The sequence below is a fragment of the Podarcis vaucheri genome (genome assembly GCF_965113315.1).
Source record: "Podarcis vaucheri genome assembly, chromosome: Z".
Classification (NCBI taxonomy): domain Eukaryota; kingdom Metazoa; phylum Chordata; class Lepidosauria; order Squamata; family Lacertidae; genus Podarcis; species Podarcis vaucheri.
The window spans coordinates 4298570-4320632 of NC_138758.1; the positions used below are offsets into that span (position 1 = coordinate 4298570).

Sequence of the window (22063 nt, forward strand, 5' to 3'; positions counted from 1 at the left end):
GTGGGTGCCCTAAGAGATAAATTGCAGTTAATATATCCTCTCCTATCTATTAAAACCCATCCCGCAAGAAGGATGTTTTTTCTTTATTAATTTAATGTTGGAGATGTATGTTATGCCAGCCCAACAAAAGGTTGTTAGGAGCAAGGGCTGCAATCAAGTTTTGCATGTCTTGTCATCACCACCCAGTGATGGAAATCATTTGCCTTCAGAGAGGGAAGGGTACTTGTCCAAATTCCTCCTTGTGTTTAGGTTATTACAGTTTAACATTAATTCATCTGAAAAATGAGGTTTCTCCTTGCATATATTCGTTTGGTAGTTGATAGCTGAAGCTATGGTTCTATCACCCATGTGGTCTGTTGCAAAGGCACAGAAGGCTATACTGCAAACACCTAAAGGAACATCATTTGCAGCCCAGGCAACTGCTGCAGCCAGTTCTGCCTTGCTCATAGAAGCTCTTGGCATCCTCCGACCCTCACCTGTGGTCGCAAACTTGCACTTGACTACTCAGGAAACAAGGCTGTGTCCATGGCCCTTCCTCACGTGGTTCCAATTCATCTCCCCACCTCAAAAGCCTCTAATAGGAAGCTCTCATGTCCTGCTTGTTCTTTTCACCTGCATAGTTGCAGCAGCTGAGTCAGCCCCTTTTGCTAGAAACCCACAGTGCACAGCACAGCATTGGATTGCGCTCTTGTTCTATTTATTTGCAAAAGTATTTACATGCCACCCTCTTGCCAAACATCAGGACAGTATATAGCAACATAGTAACAACACAAAGCAATCACTCAGGCAGCTGGCTTGGCTGCTCAAGAGATATTTTAGCATAGAACTTGCGAGACAAAATGCCCAACTTCTGAATGAGGCCAGCTGGGCCTCTGTAACATGGGAGACAACTTAACAGTGCTGCCCTAGATGACTTCAATTATCAGGCTGGAATATCAGGGCTCAGGTGGTTTTTAAGATATCCTGGACCCCAAGTTATTCAGAGCCATGCCTATCAACATGAGAATTCAACCTCGACCAGTAACTGCAAGCCTGCAGTGACACATTTTAATAAATTCAATGGGATTTTGTACTGAGCAGGCATGCCCAATCTAAATATTATTAATTATTTCATACTACGTAACAGACTTTTGCCATATGTATGCATTCAAACTGTGCACAGTTAAAATTTATTTGTTATATTATTATTAACAACAACAACAAAAACTGGCTAAAGGTAACCCTAAATGAAGCAACAGAACAGTAAGTTTTTTGTCTTGCACGGTTAATCTAACCTCATGATGATAATAGTTTTTCCCTTTGGTTTTTGAACCCCCAAGTCAAGGGTTGCCAACAGCTTCAAATATATGGGCACATTTTGAATTTTGAGAGCGTACGGGGTGCCAGTCACAAAATGGCTACCACAAAGGAGGCGTGGCATAACACAAAATGACTGCTTTTGTCATATGATACAAAATTAGAGAGACAACCTTATGTTTACTATTAGATGTCAACCATGTCATGCTAGTCCTTATTATGTAGATGACACCCACCCTCCCGGATACTGGTGCTGCCTAATATAGGATCATACTTGTAGTGTTGGAAGAGACTCTGAGGGTAATCTAGTCCAATCCCCTGCAACAGGAAACATTTCCTCAGGGCCAGGAAAGATATACGAGGTAGCCACACACCATTTTCATTTCACAGAAATCACTTGGAAGAGACATGCACTTTTTGCTGCCTAACTTTCTTTCTAGGAGGGCTAGAGACTTAAAAAATAAAAAGAAAAGAAAAGAAAGCTCGAAACCTGGGGCACCTGCCCAGGGCCACCACTAGAAGACTTCCTGGATGCCAGGCTGGTGGCTCTTGGCCTAAGTTCTCTGTGAAATGATGTAAATAATATCAATGTGTTCTGTGCATCCTGTGTGTTTAATTGTTGTTAGTTGTCCTTGCTTTAATACTTAATAGCAATCCTGCTAATCCCTCTGTCTGCAGGCCAAGGAGGCATTGAAGGAAGCAGAGAGGCATCATCCCAACTGCATATTCACTTATTTTTATTTCTATAAAATTGCCATCTTGGAGAACGACGAGGCAGCAGGTAAAAACAGAAGGTGGTGGAATATTTAGTTATATTTTCTGCTTTGGGATTTCCTATCTTGCCCAGGAGGACTTAGAGGTAAAAGTGGGTAGGGAACTTTGGGTTCTGTAGTTTTCTGTCCTTAAACTCATTAAACATTACAGCTTCTAACTTCAGCAAGCTGTCTCGTTGTCTTCTCTATCCTTGTCCACAGCTGTATTTGTAACAATACCGCCTTCTACAGGAATAGATTTCTGTTGTTGAAAAGGGTATGCAAGTTACGCAGAGGAAACTCTGCTTTCTGCCTCCCTTCTATGTAGGACTGCCAAACAGGTGTAGTGAAGCCACAACCACCCACTTTTTACAGTGTGGATTTGAGCCTATGGAAATTGAAACCTAGAGCATCTTAAAGGGGAGAGAGACAGGCCCATGTCACATCCTAGCAATGAAGTAGTGAATGGTCAGTGTGAGTGGGATTGCCCAACATTATCTCATGGAATAATAGCATGCTCGAGCAACTTGACTTAGCATTCTTGATGTTACAGAGGGACAGAATTCACTGGCAATTATAGTGACGAGATCTGAGGCTTTGGAATCTGTTACGTCAGAACATGTCATCTAGCAGAATGATAAGGGGGCTACAGAGGTTTCAAGATTGTGTGTTTTTATGACTCACTTACTGCATTTATATCCCCTTTATATCCTCTAAGGAGCTCAAGGTAGCCTACATGATTCTTCCTCTTCCCATTTTATAGGTCTCCCAGGTCCTATTACATCACTGTATGACTGCAGCACCATACTGGCTCTCTGTTTTGAGTGCCACGGTCAGTGACACTCATCTGGGAATGCCAGTAACTCTCTCTTACCTTAGAAAAGAGATACATAGTCATGATTAGATAAGGGTTTCCTATATTGATAGCATGCTTCTTTCCTGGTTGCAGTTATTGGGAGTATTTATATGAATGCTAACTGTAACTATTATCCCTATGTGTGTATACCATCGGTGGTTTTGACCACAGTTATTCGGAATCAGGATGGTATATTTTGGAATTTCAAATATACCATGTTAAATCCAAGTTTGTTTCTTTGTGTAAGGATGAGAGTTGCTTTTTTGAGAACTTTTACACTTACTACAGTCTCCAAACTGATTCGACTAGCAAGCCACTCAGAGAAATTTTTCGGAGTGAGGAATATCCAAGCTCTTAACATGCTGGTTCATACAGTAGAATCACGTTACAAAAGCCAAGGCCATAATATCATCTTGAGAACGAGTGCTATTTTTCTAGAAAAGGAGATGTCAGAACTCACCATGAGTGCTTCCCTTGTTTTCCTATAATGGGCAACAGTGCCCACTTGAGAGGTGATGGAACTGAGTTCCAGTGAGTTCCAGCTGAAAAAAGCCCTGCTGAGAACTGTGGTTTGTTAAAGGTGCCGGGAATTATACCCCATGAGGAGAAAGCTGCAGTTCCCAGAATTTTTGGGTTGAAGTCATGTGCTTCAAATGTGTGTTGAAGGTACTTGAAACATGTGGTGTGGATCTGCCTGTTTACCCCTGGACGTTGCTGAGCTCACCTCACTGTCCTCTGTGCTGTAGTGAGATGCATGATATCTCCAGTTACATTAGAGTTGTTATTTCTATGGGTTGCATCTATGCATATAGCTCAGCGTATGCAGATCTGTCCTGGTTTGTCCTTGCTTTTGGTTATACATATAGAGCTAAACACACTCCATCTGTGGATTATTTGGCAAAAAAATGGAAGGCCTGGCCTTTGAAGGGATCAGATTAGGGGTTTAGTAACCATAGTAATGAGCACAGTGGACAGACAAGCCAATTACTTTCACAACTATAGGAGCACTTTGTTGCCTCAGGATAGGACACCTGTATGCCTTGAACAATCAGCTGCTGATCTGAGAAAGCACAACCACTCTTGTATGAACTAATACAGCCTATCATTAATGTCTTCCCTGTTCTCTCACCTCCACCTTCTTCTTCATTTTTTTAAGCTTCCCATGCAATTGATGAAATGGAAAGGGCCGTAACGGACCCAGACTCAACGACCTGGATGTCAGAACAAAGCTTGGCTAACCTCCTGAAATTAGCTGCCCAGTTTGCTTTAGAGGTAAAAAAAAAAGAAAAAAAGTTGGGGGGCTTCTATCCTGATTTTCGTATAAGTGAAGCACCTGCATCTTGTCTTTCTTTATTAAACTTCCGCAGGTCTACTTTGCAGAGAAATGCATTGGGTCTAGAAAATTTGGTTTTCTTTCTCTGGCTTTGTTCTTAGTAGCCCTTGCTGGTGTGCATGCACACATAAATCAGTGTGTGGCATTTGACCCCTTTCACTTCTGTGGGAGAGCTCCCACTTACAAGATTAAATGGGTTTAATAAATACTTCCATGGTTGCTTGAGATCAGGTACACAAAACAGACTAACATATCCTGGGGACGGCCATAGCTCAGAGTGTCTGCTTTGTATTCAGAAGGTCCCTGGCTCAATCTGCAATGGCACCTGAAGTTTGGGGCGCCTGAAATCCTGGAGAGCCACTGCCAACCTGCATAGGCAAGATTGAGGTCAATGGGCCAATAGTCTGACTCAGCATAAGGCAGCATCCTACATTAATAATAATAATAATAATAATTTATTATTTATACCCCGCCCATCTGGCTGGGCCTCCCCAGCCACTCTGGGCGGCTTCCATAAAAACCAAAAAAACCATGTCTCTCCCAGCGCTACCTAGATTGCAGAATTGTAGCATTGGAAGGGACCACAAGGGTCATCTAGTCCAATCCCCTGTAACACGGGCATCTTTTTGTTTGTTTTATACACCTCCCACCATATGAAAATTTTGCAGTAGTGTACAAAGAGAGATAAGATAAAACTAAAATACAGAGTTAAGGCAGAGTTAACTTGTGTCTGTGAGATCAGCATAGACAATTTCCAGCAATGCTATCCGGACAAAGCCTGTTGATTCTTTTCTTTTCTTTTCTTTTCTTTTAAGAAGTCTTCAGGAGGCTCATGAAAGAGCAGGTTGTTGCCACCATCCTAGTTTCATGGGGGTAATGTATTTACAAAGTGTGGGTGCCACCACCTGTAAAGCTCTGCCCCAGGCAGTCATTTAAATGAACTTCCAGGGACTGTGGCCCTTATAAGAGGACCTTACTTGATGAACTTTTAATTGCTTTTGCTTACCAGAGACTGTGCCAAGACATTTCATTTCTGCTATGTTTGAATTTATGGTACTCCAGTCTTGCACTGTGACAGCAAATTCATTTGATTGTATGTGAATGCCCAGCAAGTACCATATTTTTCTGTGTATAAGATGCTCCAGTGTATAAGATGCCCCCTATTTTGGGGGACTCAAATTTAAGAAAATGGGGGGGGGGATGCCGAAAATCACTAACTCAACTGACAAATGCTGACAATCGCTCACATCGCTGAAGCCAACAGCAGTCAGCAATTGCACGCCCAATTACAGCAGCAGCAGCCAATCCAAAGCAGCCCTTGCAGCAGCAACCAATCACCCACCAAATCGCCACTGACAAGTTCTTGCTCTGCTCATGGCTGCAACCAATCACCAGTCCCCCCCATGCACTATCCGTGTATAAGATGACCCCCATTTTTAAACATTATTTTAGAGTAAAAAAAACCCGTCTTATATACGGGAAAGTACGGTACTTGCATTCACTTAGGAAGTTGCATTTACACAAACTCAGACTATTGGCCAATCTAATTCAGTGTTGTCTATCCTCACTGACCAGCAATGGCTTTCCAGAGTTTTCAGGTAGCCTTTACCTGCAGATGCTGAGAACTGAAGCTGAGCTCAGAGCAGTTGCTCCACCACTGAGCTGTGGCACTTCCTTCCACATCCTCAGTTAAAAATGGTGGCAAGCCATCTGTTCCTTTTTATGCCCTGAAAGGAGCTCTGGTAACACCCAGCAGTCCGCAGGTGCACTCCCTAACCTGGAAACTTTCCACCTGTTAGTTCAGAAACCAGCTGCTTCATTTCCAGTCTGCAATTGTGTGGTGCAGTTCAGCAGAAGTGGGCTTTGTTCCTTGCTACCAAATACATCTTTATGGGGAGGGGGGGATGAAAGTTGGCTGTCCTTGGATCGGTGTTTGCTTGTGTGTTTTTTTCCTTCAACCAAAGCTGCTTTTGTATCCCGTTGCTTAGAAAAACTGTTTGCAGGAAAAAAGTGAAAATAAAACATGAGAAGAATTCACTTCTAAACCAGCATGTCTAATGCAGTCTTAAGAGTGGCATTCTCAGGTGCTTGTTGAGAAACAAGTCCCACCTGCGTTCAGTCTCCAGCAAGTGTATTTAAGGTGGCAGCCTTTGTCTAGCTATCCTGTCTCCTCCACCCGGGGCTCTTGCAGTTTCCAAAAGATGAGAGTTGTTGCATTGCGGCTACTTAAAGGCTTTTGTCATAGCCTACAGCTGCCCGGAACATAAATGTGTTTTTTATGAATATGGAGATACTTTTAACCTTTTAAAATGAATTCAGCCACCTACTGTTATTTTCTATCTCATTACTCCTCTTCCAGTTAAGAGGTGGTTCAATTAAAATATGTTCAATGAAGATGTTGTTTAAAAACATTTTTATCCTGATGTTCAGCCGAAAAGGCACCTAGAGTGGCTTATATAAGATGAATAATAATAAGAAAAAACAGTTCCTGCTCACAATCTGAAAGATATGACACCAAAAAAGAAGATGAGTAGGTTGGTTGGTTGGTTTTTTGTTCTTGTTTTTATTATATATTTTGTGCTTGTTTTGAACTGCCCTGAGATCCGCAGATGAAGGGCAGTGTACAGATTTAATAAACAGAATAAAAATCCAGTTTTTAAAGTTATAACAAGCAGTTGGAACAGAAGCATCCCAGGAGGGCGGGGGGCAAATACAGCTGGATCATGTTTGCATCATATGTTTAAAGCACATGGCCTCCCTCAAGGAATCCTGGGAACGGTCGTTTGTCAGGGTCCTGGGAATTGTAGCGGTGTGAAGGGTAAAATGCAGTTCCCGGAATTTATTGCAGTAAGTGATAGGTAGTATGCAACTAAGTTTTGCTCAGAGAAGATCCACTGAAATTTACGGGCTTAACTTAGCTCTGCTCATTCATTTGAGTGGGTTACTCTGTGTGATAATTAGCTATATTTTATGCCATGTGCTTTAAACTATGTGGCTGTGGCCAGGGTCCCTCAGCAGATTTGGCAGAGAACTCCCTGCTTCCCATCTCTCTTTCTGCTGCTTTCTGGCAGAAAGCCTGCCTGCCTGCCTGCCTGCCTGCCTTTGGATGGATGGAGGCTTCAAATGGAGCTGACCTCCAAAAGAACGAATGGAGTAGTCCAGTCTCCTGCCGTCTGATGTGATATATTGTAGTTTCTCACATTTCAGCTTGTATTAAATGAATTCTGGCTTCCATTCTGTGTTTTATACCGTATTTTCGACCCTATAGGACGCACTTTTCCCCCCTCCAAAAATGAAGGGGGAAATGTGTGTGCGTCCTATGGGGCGAATGCAGGCTTTTGCTGAAGCTATCCGCAAGCCGTGGGAGCCTGGCGCGACTTCGCGCAGCTCTCCCACGGCTTGCCAAGAGCTGCCTGCAGGCTTCGTGCTTCGTGCAGCTCTCCGCAAGCCGTGGGAGAGCTGTGCGAAGTCGCGCAGCTCTCCCAAGGCTTGCGGAGAGCTGCCTGCATCCTGAAGCCTGGGGTGCGCTGAACTCAGCATGCCCCAGGCTTTGAGCTTCGCGCAGCTATCTGCAAGCCGTGGGAGCCCAGCGTGACTTCGTGCAGATATCCGCAAGCCTGGGGAGACTGGCGCGACTTCCCGCCGGGCTACCTAGGCTTACGGATAGCAGCCTGTTCTGGGGTCGGGGGAAGCTCAGGCTTTCCCCGCCCCAGCCCCGCGCCTGGGGTGGAAATTTTTTTCGCCCTATAGGATGAAAAATACGGTACTTTTGATTGAAATGTCCCCCATGATTTGGGGGTTCTTGTAACCTGACAGCTGTTTGACATGGCAAAACAGGGGAAAAATTTTTTTTTGTATTTAAGCTATGCGTAACACCAAACTAATGATACATGTTCTTTATCTTTATATGTTATATCACTGATTAACTAACGTCATTCTCCACCTGCAGAATAGGCAACATTGTGCAGCTATAAAGGCCTTGGAGTGTTTATCTCTGCACTTGGATGACTGTGGATTAATAGCTGCAGATTTTAAGTGAGTAACAAAATACAGAACTATACTAACTTCCTTTGTCATTAAAATGTTCTTAGTATTTGAAATGCAATAGATCCAGTGTTGTTGCCCGAGTGGAAAAACCCTCAGTCCTGATTCATAGCTAAAATTCCTTACTTGTGTCCCAGATAGGAATTCAATTCTTAAAAGATATCCCTGATTCTTGTTCTTCTGAATGTGTGCCTGTTGGTTCCTGGAGGCTTACTGCTGATGTTTGCCATTAGATGAACACTTCCACCAGTGGAGCTAGTCTGCTAGGGCCAGTGGGCCACGGCTCCATCCACTTCAGCCTGACCCCGGCCCTCACCGGCCTTCTTACAACTAAGGAAGGGGTGGCTTGGGCTGTCATTGCCTTGGGCTCCCTGCCTTGCACCCGAGGAGTCCCAATGGGCCCCACTGGAGTTGAACAGGGAAGAGATGCTCAGCCTCTTCTTACCAAGCAACCTCATACTTATATTACTCTGGGACCAGAGATAACCGTGATGCTACGTTGTCCAAAAGGCCACCAAATCCAATGCACGCTCAGCCTGGGCGAAAAGGGGAAAACACTTATCAGAAAACGCAAATAACCACGTAATAGCAACAGTTTAAAGGTACCGCTGCCTGCTAATGGGGGGGGGGGGAGTGTCTGAACCATAGGCAAGTAGGGTAGAAACATATGGAATATGTGGAAGGGGGAGAGATGAGGGGACAGTTGCAGAAGTTATGCCCTACAGGATGCATTCTGCCTTCCCTTATACGCTTATGTAGGTGCTCTGCCCTGGCATTCCTAGTTGCTGAAACAGAGCCTGGTGTTGTGTTTCTGTGTTCTGGAGCCCTGAGGTGAAGTACCTCTTAGGAGCCTAGGCACATAATGGTTAGCAAAGTGCTCAAATTCCCCTGTGCGATGGGAGGCCAGGTTGTTTTCTCGCAAAGTGCTCCCTTTGTGTGTGAAGTACCCTTTCTCCATGCCTACCTATTACAGAATTGTTCCATGTGAGCACCTAAGTGTTTACAGCATGAGGCTAGGAAGATACAGCCCTGTGATATAAGCCCTCTCAGCTGAGTCACCTCAGTGGACCTCTTGAATTCTGGTCTCCCTGTCTGGGGTTTATATACTGGCAGTAGCATGCTGCGTGATTGAGTGGGCTGTAGTAGTAGTAGTAATAATAATAATAATAATAATAATAATTTGCTGGTTGGTTGGTACCCCGCCCATCTGACAGGGTTGACCCAGCCACTATGAGCGGCTTGCAACATATATAAAAACATAATAAAACATTACACATTAAAAGGCTTCCCCTTGCAGGGCTGCCTTCAGATGTCTTCTAAAAGTTATATAGTTACTTTTCTCCTTGACATCTGATGGGAGGACATTCAACAGGGAAGATGCCACCACCAAGAAGGCCCTCCGCCTGGTTCCCCGTAGCTTCAGTTCTTGCAGTGAGGGAACCGCCAGAAGGCCCTCAGTGCTGGACCTCAGCATCTGGGCTTAAAGTGGTGTTGGAGATGCTCCTTCAAGTTTACGGGCCAGAGGTGATTTAGGGCTTTAAAGGTTGTCCACCAACACTTTAAATTGTGCTCGGAAAAGTACAGGGAGCCAATATAGGTCTTTCAGGACCGGTGTTACATGGTCTCGGCAGCCACTCCCAGTCACCAGTACAGCTTCCACATTCTGGATCAGCTGTAGTTTTCGGGTCACCTTCATAGGTGAGCTTCCCCATATGCTAAACTCTGCGTGGTTATTTTTAAACCCCTCCTTCTCATTTAGCTGATGGGATGGGCATTTACTGCAATGAGGGCTAAAAGGTTCCACTGTTGAATAGGGGTCATGGATAGAAAAGGTGCAGGCTATGGCATGGGTGTGCTCCTCCCTGCGCTACCTTCTCCCACCCGCATTTCTTGACATGTTTCAGCCATTCCACCACTGGAACATTCTTCCAGTATATTGGGAAAGCTCTGCCAGCAGATCAGTTATGCTGGTAGCATATGTCATATTCTGCCGATGTTAGCAGGTTAGCATCAAATCCTTTTTTAATATTTAAACATTCTTTATTAGGTTTTCACATTTTTAAATGCCTTATCTCTCACCAATTCAAACATCAAATTTCAAGGTTCTCTGAACCTTCAGACTTCATCCCCTCCCTCCCATGGGTTCATATATTAAAAGTTTAAGTTTTCTGCATCTTAAGCTTTATCCAACTATTGTATACCCCTAGTTTTCACAATCAATTTCACATTACAAATGTAATTTCAATGCTCCCAATGATTTTAACTGTTTACAATGGTTTTTTAAGTAAACTACAAATTTACTCCAGTCTTTGACAAATACTTGATCCTCTTGGTTTCTGATCTTCCCTGTCAATTTCTCCATTTCTGCGTATTCCATCAATTTCATTTGCCATTCTTCCTTTGTAGGTAATTCTTCTTCTTTCCATTTTTGGGCTAGTAACATTCTCGCTGCCGCCGTTGCATACATAAAAAAGTCTTTTGTCTTCTCTTGGTATTTCTTCACCTATTAAACCTAAAAGGATGGCTTCTGGTTTCTTAATGTATTTTTAAACATTTACCGTATTTTTCGCTCTATAAGACGCACCAGATCACAAGACGCACCTAGTTTTTGGAGGAGGAAAACAAGGGGGGGGGGGAATCTGAATCCCAGAAGCCAGAACAGCAAGAGGGATCGCTGCGCAGCGAAAGCAACAATCCCTCTTGCTGTTCTGGCTTCTGGGATAGCTGCGCAGCCTGCATTCACTCCATAAGACGCACACACATTTCTCCTTACATTTTAGGAGGGAAAAAGTGAGTCTTATAGAGCAAAAAATACGGTAATTCATTATAAATCATTTCTGATAAGTCTTTTACCTTATGACATGACCACCACATATGGCAAAATGTACCTTCTCTCTCTGTACATTTCCAACACATATTTGATTTGGTTTTATACATTTTTGCAATCTTTCTTGGTTATGTACCAATAGTACATCATTTTCATACAGTGGTGCCCTGCAAGACGAATGCCTCGCAAGATGAAAAACTCGCTAGACGAAAGGGTTTTGCGTTTTTTGAGTCGCTTCGCAAGACGAATTTCCCTATGGGCTTGCTTCGCAAGATGAAACGTCCTGCGAGTTCTTGCGAGTTTGTTTCCTTTTTCTTAAAGCCGCTAAGCCGTTAATAGCCGTTAAGCCATTAAGCCGTTAATAGCCGCTAAGCTGCTAATAGCCGCTAAACCGCTAACAGCCCTGCTTCGCAAGACGAAAAAACCACAAGACAAAGAGACTCGCGGAACAGATTCATTTCGTCTTGCGAGGCACCACTGTATAATTTTCTTCCAACAAACAGCATGAAGTAATTTTTATTTCCTCTTTCCATAACTATTCCCAAGATAAAAGCTGAATATTTATACCCAAAATCTCTAGCACAGTGTATCATCACTGCCTTAACGTCTTCATCTTTTGTATGCCATTCCAACAATAGTTTGTACATTTTTGATAATATTTTCACCTTATTTTCCAGCAGATCACTTTCAGATCTTGATCTTTCTGTAATAAATCCTCTTTTTAAAAATCTACTTTAAAAACGTTGTTTAATTGGTAATACTGTAGCCAATCTGTTAATATTCCTCTTATTCAATTTTAATTGGCCATCTGCCTCTATCAGCAATTCTTTATGGGTGGCCCAATACCCTTTCATGTTTACTTTTTTAACTGAAATTGCTTCCAGTGGGGAGAGCCACCATGGTGTTCTTCGCTCTAATAAGTTTTTGTATCTATCCCATACCTTGTGGATTGGTTTCCTTATCACGTGGTTGAGGAATCCTTTGTGTACTTTCATTTTTAATATTTAATGCGGTATTGTTTTTAACACTCTATTGGAAGCCGCCCAGAGGCTGGGGAAACTCAGTCAGATGGGCGGGGTATAAATAATAAATTATTATTATTATTATTATTATTATTATTATTATTATTATTATTATAATACCATAAATATGCATGCCACCCAAACCTATTATCATGTCCTTCCAGATCTAATAAATCTGTATTTTTCAACAAAATCAAATCCCGCAACCAGCAAAGACAGGACACCTCATAATATAGTTTCAAACCTTCCATCAAATCCTAGAGCTCAGGCAGTGGATCTTCTGTATGACTGCACCCCAGAATTGCAGATTAAATGATAACGATGAGATGCATGGAGGTGGCATGGCCTTTCCAGAGGGCAGGCTGATGCTTCGAGTCAATAGGATTACTAAGAATAATTTGCTGTAATTTATTTTGCCTACAGGTGTTTGGTTCCACTTATAATGTACAAAATCAATGGGAAGACTGGAGAAGAAATGTGAGTTGCACTTCATTCTTACCAGTTGTTGTTACTCACTTTGCACAATGTGTAGGTGAAGAAGGTTAGGTGACCAGCTTGAACTGATTTGCAAAGTAAAGATAGAATCCAGTAAAAGAGAATTAGTTCGAAGTTCTGCTGTTGTATTGCCTTTTGGACCTGGACTCAAAATTTCATCTCAGCCATGGACTCCGGATGAGGAGTGATAGTAGCAAAGGCACTGTTTGTCAGCCTTTGCTCTCCACCTGTGCAGTTACAGTAACTGCAGCGCTCCTCAAGGATGTTGGGAAGATGCAGTAATATGAACTGTTAATGCATTTGCAGTTCTTCACCATTTTCCTAACAGTGAGAGGTGAACTTTGCGAGAAAGTACATTTTCCTGAAGGGAGGAGGGGATCCTCAAATGGGCTGTCCCTCCTGCCACTTGATCCACTAGGCCAGGACTGGGCTGCTTAGAGGATTAGATGAAGAACCCACAAACCACAGGAGGATTTTGAACGAAGAGGCGACTTGGGGGGACCAGGAAAGAAAAGAGCTTTTGGTTGAACTGGAGAAAGAGGCTGGGTCCTTATGTTTGTTAGATCTCTTTTCCTTGATTTGTAGGGCAACCTCATTCCAGTTCTTTCCTGCCTAACTCCCTATGCAGGTCGGATGACAGAAGGTTTCTGTCATTCTTGTTGGTTAAGGAGAAATAAAGTTTTCTGGATACTTTGTGAGAGCGTATCTACTGAGAAGGATGGCCCAGCCTGCTATGAGGCCTGGTAGCCTTCCATTTTCCAGCAGATTTCTCTGTTGGGGAGGCTGGGGGAGCTGTCTCCCTGACTGCAGCCCCTGAGGGAGGTTATGGGAGTGTTGCTCCCAAGGTTCGGCAGTCAAGCCCCGTTAAAAACTGGGTGCATGCATCTGCTGAGGCTTCCTTCAGCAGGCAAGTCCTACACTGTCTCAGTAGATGGGTGCCTGTCTGGTAAGCTTTTCAGTACCACATTCAAGAATCCACTCCTCCTTGCAGGAAGATGTGACATTGGACCTACTGTGAAAGTTTGTTTACTTCAGGGAATGGACGGGACCTTACCTGCCCTAGGAGTTTGTTGTTGTTCTAGGCTGCAGATTTGGCATCTCAAGGACTCTAGTCTGCACTGTTAAGATGGCACAGGGCTAAATTGTTTTCTGGCTTTTCTATTCTGTGGGAGCATTGTTCAAATTTTTATGTTTAGAGGTTTTTCCTTCTCCTCTATTTTGCCTTTTATTGGCTTTTGTTCCCCTCGTTAGGCCGCTCTTTCCTGGTATGTGCTTTTGCATTTTCAGTTTGCCTCTCTGAAACTAGAGTGAGCTTGTTCTCCCAGTTGAGGTCAAGATACTTAATTGTATAAGGACCTGCTTAATGGAGCAAGTGGGAGAGAGAAGCACCTGACATTCCTTGTCGAAAATGAGCCTTCACATTAGGTCCAATATCACATTTTATCTCTTAATTGCACTGTTTAGAGCAAGTTTGGATAACTTCCTCCCCTACTTCATTTTTAGAACGTCTGATTTGGAGAACCTTCTAAAATACTTGACTGCAGGTATGTAGCTTGCTATGTTATAGCACTTCTCACTCACTTAGCAAGTGCAAAATAATTTGGGGTGCTGGTGGAAAAAGACATCTTGTTTAGTTCAATTCCATGACAGAAGCTTGCTTAGATTATTTTTTTAAAGTCCCAGTTCCTTTATCATTTTGCATATTCCTGCTCCAGCATACTATAGATATGATGAAGAATTCGGAAAGGACATGACGACATTTGAAACAAGAGTCAGTGAAGTTCAATGGTTCAGGAAGACTGGTAAGTGGTAGTCTTAGGGTTTCATGGAAGCAGCTCCTTCTGGGATGAATTGAAATTCCCCTCACTTCTCTTAACAGTTTAGAGGCCAAATCCTAGACTTAGAGCAACAAGGTTATAAGCTAAGGAGAATAGGGTGGGAAGATTTTGCTGATGTGGTCTTAGCCAAACTTAGCTTATCATTAACCAAAAGGCATCACAGTTCCCTCTGGGGGCAGATACTTAAAATGAAAATAAAATACATTTAAAGGGGTCACAACTCTCCCTTTCAGTCACCAAAAAATAAGGAACAGCAATGACAGATTGCAGTAAATCTGTTGCTTACATACAATGAACGGTGTGGGTTTTCTTGCACATTTAAGGTGTGCACCCAGGTGATTTTGCTCAGCAGTTACTCATGGCAACTGATTTACATGACCTTTTTGCCACATGAACATTAATTCCACAGTAGAAGTGAGGGATTCAAAAAGACCAAAAAGGGGGAAAGGCAACATAGGTTGTATAGCAACAATATAGTTGAAGGGGTCTCTGTGGAGTTTTTTGCTTATAGTCAGAATCTTGTTTTGTGGCACAAATGTTTTAATTGACAAAATGATCACCTATTGAAATAAGATATTGATGCCAAACTACTAGTTGTTTCCAGTTGATCCTAAATGCATGTCACATCATATTTGAAGTTAATACTGAGCCTGCTTAACCTGTCAGAAGAGATAAAGCAGAGTTGTTGATTTTTGTGGTGTGTTTTAAATCCTGTTCTTTCTTACTTGCTCTCTAAGCTTGGATCTTTGCTACCATGTCGGGGGGCTGCCTGAGACTAACAAAGGATTTATTTCTAATTTCATTCAAGGTATGTGCTTCTGCCAACATTCTGTGTGCTGCAATGAATGGTCTTATTTTCAGCTCAGCGAGAGTCCGCAAACAAAATGCTCTTCGGAGCATGTCACTTGGTACTTCCCAGATTTGAGTGTGTCAGTCATGTATTGTGTGCCATGTTACTGAACCGGGTCCCAGAAAGCTAACAGTTGATTACTGTGATTTGGCAAGTTTGCCATTGCTGCAAATCTGTTACTGATTTTACTGAGCCATAATTAACTCTATCACATAGGGAGAAGAGGCCCTACCAGCTTTAAGTCCTACTGTACAGCTTTCACTAATACTCAGTATGTCAACCTGGAATTGTTAATAGGAAAATATTTTGTTGAGCCAACTGTGTTTAAACTTAGTGGCCTGGGGTGGAAATCAAAATCACTTCTGTTCCATTCTGAGGATTGCTTTAACCTTTTCGCCCTGGGTTTTGACACTTAGACGTTTATTTTTAGGACCTAGCTTATTTTTTGCAATTTTGTTTTAAACTGTTTTTAATATTGCTTAATATTGTGTTTTAATGCTCATGTTGTTGTTCCAATTGGTGCAACCTGCCATGGGACCTTAGGGTGAAGGGTGGGTAATAAATTGTAATAATAAATAACAATGATGATGATGATGATAACACTAATAAATATTGGTTAGCTGGGGATTCAGTAGATGTAGAAGCAGCCTTGTGATTTACTGCCAGCAGAGATCTATTTAAGGTAGAGAAGCTTTTGGTGAAGTCAGGTTGCTGTGTCCTGTTGAAGTGTAAAGGAACGTGTTGAGCTATAGCAGTGTGGGCAGCAGGCAGACAAGAGTATCCCAGCCATCTGGCAAATCCACTTGGAATCCAAATCCAAAAATCCTTTTTTCAGTTGTGGTCAGATGCAGTTCTGAACAGTTTGCTCACATTTTACATGGGGGTTCAGTTCCAAAGGGTCCACGCATACACAGTAACCCAGGTGGACCCAGCACTGAAAGAGCTCTTAAATTCTCCACCTTGCTTGCCAGGCAAGGTCATCTCAGCTCACCATCTCTGAAAGCCTTGGGATGTTTGCATGAGATCTAGCAGGAACTTGGATTGCCCTGCAAGATCTCGCAAGAGCATCCCAGAGCTGGTACACTGAGTGAGCCTTGCCCCCCCCCCCCGCCCCCAGCAAAGCAGTGAGCTTGAAAGTTATTTTTGTGTTGGGTATCCCCAAGTATACCCAGGGTGAACTTTGAAGCTCTTGCTGGCTTGGTATATGGTTGAAATAGCACAGGTTAAATGCACATAAGTGCTGCCAAATAAGTTTAATGGTTTGTTCCAACAGCTTCCGAGTAGAGGACTTGTGTATCATCATAGATTTTGGTAGAATCAGTGAAAGCTAGAGTAAGTAAACTCTGCCAAACGTGGATATTTCTGGACTTAGCCCATGCTGGCAAGGCTGGTTGAGGGTAGCTATTAAGAAATAGTGGCTCATTAGTGAAACCACCACCAGGGCAAGATACTTTCTGCATTGGACAGAGGGGAGAGTTCCCAGGGTTACTGTGGCCAGAGAAAAATTTAGGATTTCAGCTTCTATGGCATAGGAAAAGAGGGGAGCAGGCACGCTGTGCCCACAGGAAAAAGGTGTTGTTTTACACAAGGCTTCGGTTTTCTCTCTCGAAAGTGTATTTGGGAAGGAGAAGGGTGGAGCCAGAACTCTGGACAGAGGTCATGCAGGGCAGAACCATCTTGTTTAGGGAAGTTTTTAATGTTTGATGTTTTATTCTGTTTTTAATCTCTTGGGAGCCACCCAGAGTGGCTGGGGAAACCCTGCCAGGTGGGCGGGGTATACTTATAATTATTATTTATTGATCCCCTCTTGAGATTAATGTCCTAAACTCTCCAGTGTAGACCGAGGTGTAAATACATGCCCAATAAACCATGTTTCCTAAAGACACATAGGTTTCTAAATGAAAACACTGCCCTGCCTGAGCAGCTAGAACCCCCTGGAGCCTTGCTACCACTTGGCAGATTGGGGGTGGCATGCTGCAACCTTTGTAACAGTATGTATTTCAGAAAGGTGGGTTGCTAGGCGTGATCTTCACTGCAACATTCAGAGTCTTTCAGGCTATAGTTGAGATGCTAGGATGGGCTGGTAAGTTTAGGGGAAACCACAAACATCCCAATTAATGATTATCATGATGGTGGTAAATGTTGCAAATTTGAGAGAATTTGTTCAGATCAGTAGACCCTGTTTTGAAAGTGAGTTCAGAAGAAGGGGGTTTCCCAGGGAATAAGTGGATCATCTGGCTTAACCTTTGAGAAACTGTTCCAGGTTAGTTCAGCCTCCCTAGGGCAGCATTCACTGACCATGTGACATTACCCCAGAGCCTTCTCCCCCACAGAATGTGGGAATATCACCAAGTTTCCTTTTACCAAGTTGCTTCAACATCCTATCTGTGCTTTAGTGGAACTCTGCCTACTGCCTGTGGCTAAGAGGTGGAAGATCTTATTATGGCAGGAGCAAGACATGTTTCATAGAATTGTAGAGTCCAGCCCCCCTGCAATGCCGGAATCTCAGCTCAAGCCTCCAGGACAGAAGGCCACCCAGCCTCTGTTCAAAAGCCTCCCGTGAAGGAGAGCCCGCCACCTCTCACCTCTTCCACTGCCAAACAGCTCTTACTGTCAGAAAGTTTTTCCTGAATTTTTAGTCAGAATCTCCTTTCTTGAAACTTGAAGCCATAGATTCGAGTCCTACCCTCCAGAGCAGGAGAAAACAAGCTTGCCCCTGTGGCAGCCCTTAAGATATTTGAAGATGGCTACCATATCTCCTCCCAGTCTCCTCTCTTGCAGGCTAAACATACCCAGCTCCTTCAAGCGCTCCTCATAAGGCTTGGTTTCCTGCCTTGATTTCCATGTTTAACATGAAAGATACTGTTAGAAGGCTTTCTTTGTCACCATGTAAACAAGGGCTAGCTGAACTATTTTCAGTTTCGCTCAGAACATCAACAGTTGGTTGTGAGCTTTGAAGATGAATGCTGCAGTAAATACCCGAAAGGGCTTGGGCATGCCCCTCAAGCACTTTGCACTCCAGAGCTCCTATTGCTTCTGTCCAGGCCTTTCATAGGAACCTAGGAGGATCAGATTTGGCGGGAGCAGAGAGGTAGAAGACTTGGGCTCTGCAGTGTGGAGGGAGAGAGGGAGGGAAAGTTGGAGTGTGTTTGTGGAGAGAAAACCCTCTGGCATCCAAAGAAAAGGGACAACAATCAATTTCTATTAAATGTTTCCTGTTGCAGTTCGCTCGGCTTTGTCCTGCTGAGAAAACCATTCTGGTTGACCAGAGATTATGCCTGCTTATGGCTGTTGCCATTGGTCTTGAAATGGGACGGAACAGCTCTACTGGCCAGGTAGAGTTTGGATGGAGTAAGAATTCTACACCCCTCCCTTTTGTGACAAAAGCTTTATGCAAGCTCGAAGGTACAGCTGAGTTTCTGTTTGATGTGGTTTGATTCGATGCTGAGAGGACAGTCACCCACTTCCTCTTTGGAAATCATACCACTTTTCATATAGCAGCATAAGCAGGGCTCCAACCCCTCCCTCCAATAAGTTATGCAATTTCAAACATCAATTAGAAACATTAGAATCAAATTTGGAGGACTCTGGGTAAACTGGACTTCACCATGGGATATCCAGGCCATCTTCCTTGCCCTTCCCACTTCACAAACTTGCACACTTCCTCCCCTCTGGAATTTATCTGGAGAGTTTTGCAGCTGCATTTGAGCAAGTCAAGGAGCTAAAATCCTATGTACGGAATGCAACACCCCACCCCAACCCAGAGAATAGTGCAACTGTTATGGTTCAAAAGTGGAGTCCCCCCCCCCACAATTATATATTTGTTTTCAAATCAGAATGAACTACTGGTGGAGGCCCTCGGACACATAGAGACTTGTTGGGATATCGGGACTTATCTGAAAGAAACTGGTGAGTTGGAGATTATGCAATACAAAGTGCTGCTGTTGACACAATATATATCTGCCCAAAGAAGTGGGTGGGACTCTCATCTTGCTTTGGTAGATGCTGGTACAGTGACTTCTCTTGGGATGCAGGAAACACATGCAGCCCAGGAGAATAAAGAACAAAAGCATGATGCCGGAGAGCTGGGTGGGAAGGTAGGAATTATTGCTGCACAAGTTTTTTGGAACCTAGGCATATTTGCTCAGAAGTCAGTTCCACTGAACTGAATACAATTTATGCCCAAGTCAGTGTCGATTGCAAGCGTAGTGTTGTAAGTATACTACTTATAGTTGCTGCTTACAAATGTTAAGCCATATGTGGTGGTTGGTGGAAGAGCTGGAAGGAATAAAAAAAAGCTTGACCCTGAGACATACGGTGAGAGGAGACCAAAAATGCCCCTGCAGCTGAGATCTTTTCAGAGGTTCAAGCCTGCTTCAGATGGTAGTCACCATCTTTGAGGACTACCTGTACCCCTAGACATCCAGTGCTCTCTTTAAAATTCCTGGGGCAGACTGCGGATGAAATTCCTGGTTTAAGACAGCAGATGAAACTATTCGTGATGGAAACTTGCAAGCAAACACCTTGATGCTAAGGACCTTGTTAGCCTTAGAACCGAAACAAGCTCCTAGCCTTTGTCTTCACTACCCTTCACAGAAGACATGTCAAACTCAAAATAATATTTTGGTGTGTAGTCTTGGCTTCCAAATTTCAGATATTTGTGTAAATATCAGGCTGCTTATTGGGCTTAATGACAAATCATCTGCCTGAAGCAGTCACCTTTTGCCACTACGTAGCAGGGCCAAGTTTGTATCCCGGGTTTGTATCTTACCCACAGAAACTAGTACAGTGGTACCTCTGGTTGTGTACGGGATCCGTTCCGGAGCCCCGTTCGCAACCTGAGCAGAACGCAACCTGTGCATGCTCGTGATGTCATTTTGAGTGTCTGGCGAAACCTGGAAGTAACCCTTTCCGGTACTTCCGGGTTGCCGTGGGACGCTACCTGAAAACATTTTAACCCGAAGCATCTTTAACCCGGGGTATGACTGTATAGCAAAGGCAAAGGATCTATATTCCCCTTCAGCTAAGTGTCTATCGATTTTGGGGTCTGCCAACCTCAGTACACAAGCTGATTTAGCGACCAGCTAACATGTGACTCTCCTTCTACTCAAAAGGCAACTTTTCTGAAGACCCATCAGATACGTTACTTCTGCTGTACGAGTTTGAGGCAAGAGTAAAACTCGGTGACCCGAAAGTAACCAGTCTTCTGGATACAATTTTGGAAAGGCCCAATATCGATACTAAGATGCTGGAATCAATTGCCTGTAAGAGCCATGTTTGCATTTCATTTGCTTGGTGGGACCATGTGTGCTCCACAGCCCAGTGAATTACTAATCTTTTGGATCTCTGTGGGGCAAACTATTGCATTCACGGGCCTCATATTGCCACAACCATTTCTTTTGCTTTCCTGTTAGTAGTTCAGCTGCAGCCTGCCTTGTAGAAGTTTTGGACCAGAGTTAGTGGTAGTGGAAGAAAGACAGGCTTCTGCCACTCAGACAGTTCGCTTTCCAGTATCTGGCATTCCGCTCCCCGCAACCCGATTGGCAGTCTTTTGTCCATGGCAGTATTATTGCTACAGTGGCCACCAGCTGATCAAAAGAGGTGGTTGAATTTGTTTGATACCAGCTCAGGTAAACGGCAACATTTGAAGCAGGAAAGATTTTCAGCTTCCCCTGTGCTTTTGACTTGTGCAGTCAGCATTTTCCTCACCGGGCAGACTGATGTAACATAGCATAGCAACAGAGCTTTGCACTTCTGAAAGTGACTCTCTTGTCTTGCCTTCCTTTCTCCAGCGTTGGCCATGGCTCCACCGGCTTACTACCCTTCACTCGCCAAGAAGGCCCTCAGAAAGCTTTTGACTATTAGCAAATGTGAACCCTTTGATGGACTCACTTTCAGGTAAGGATGAGCTACACTAAGGGCTATGCATCCTGGCCAGCGGAATCTCAGTGCGATCTGCTTTGCAACCTTGTTTACAAGTCCAGGGAGGGGAACTGACTGCCAGCATTCTACTACTTAACCCGTGTTGCTCAAATAGAACTCAGCAGGGAAGATGATGCAGACAAAACTAGAGTTAGTTGCCTCTGTCTGTCATTGGTTTTGGCCGCACCAACTGTTAAGTCTCCCTGCCTTCCTGCCCTTTAAGTCCCAATGGGTACCTGCTACCACTTATCGCAGCTGTTTTCTTAATGAGATGGGGTACGTGTTGTAAGTGAAGTCCTTGATGAGGCCTCTTTCCTTACATTCTTCCCAACAAAGGAACCCACCTGCATTCCTTCCTCCATCTGAGTGACCCAATTGATACCACTGGGTAGTGAAGGGCTCTGCCCAGGTGTTTATACTTCACCCTTTGAAGAGGTTGGAAGTTTGGAAAGGAATCTACTGTCCCCTTGGAGAAACTTTGCTGTGTGCTTCTTTGGGGAGGAGTGTCAAACTGACAACTGCTTTGCAGATGAGTCAGAAGGGCATTCTACACATGCTTGCATTGAATTCTCTTTCCCTTTTCTTTGCTGATATTCAGCAAATGTATACATAGCTTGATTCAGCTTACTCTGCCATCTGATGGGCCTGGAGCAGATCCATATGCACTGGTGGAGTCACAGGGCTACTTTGAAGAAGCTCTGAAGATTTTGGATAGCATGGTGAGGAGGAAGTGCCATCAAAATTATTTCCACATGCTTCTTTCCTGGTAATGGCAGTTGGGCTGGGAATTCATAGCTGTCAGGGTTTACTTTCTTCCGGAGTCACTAG

At 43.6% G+C, this 22063-nt stretch overlaps 1 protein-coding gene across 5 annotated transcripts in view; it reads left to right on the forward strand.

Moving 5' to 3' along the window:
* The window catches only part of TEX11 (testis expressed 11), a 43405-nt gene that overhangs the window by 20075 nt on the left and 1267 nt on the right, over positions 1 to 22063 (forward strand). For all 5 annotated transcript variants that reach the window (XM_082207387.1, XM_082207386.1, XM_082207385.1 and 2 more), the window contains 12 exons: positions 1975 to 2077; positions 4061 to 4176; positions 8187 to 8272; positions 12554 to 12607; positions 14129 to 14169; positions 14341 to 14427; positions 15201 to 15271; positions 18538 to 18648; positions 19150 to 19222; positions 20428 to 20577; positions 21106 to 21211; positions 21834 to 21954. In XM_082207387.1, coding sequence (XP_082063513.1) covers positions 1975 to 2077; positions 4061 to 4176; positions 8187 to 8272; positions 12554 to 12607; positions 14129 to 14169; positions 14341 to 14427; positions 15201 to 15271; positions 18538 to 18648; positions 19150 to 19222; positions 20428 to 20577; positions 21106 to 21211; positions 21834 to 21954 — 1119 coding nt within the window. The remainder of the gene's footprint in view (positions 1 to 1974; positions 2078 to 4060; positions 4177 to 8186; positions 8273 to 12553; positions 12608 to 14128; positions 14170 to 14340; positions 14428 to 15200; positions 15272 to 18537; positions 18649 to 19149; positions 19223 to 20427; positions 20578 to 21105; positions 21212 to 21833; positions 21955 to 22063) is intronic.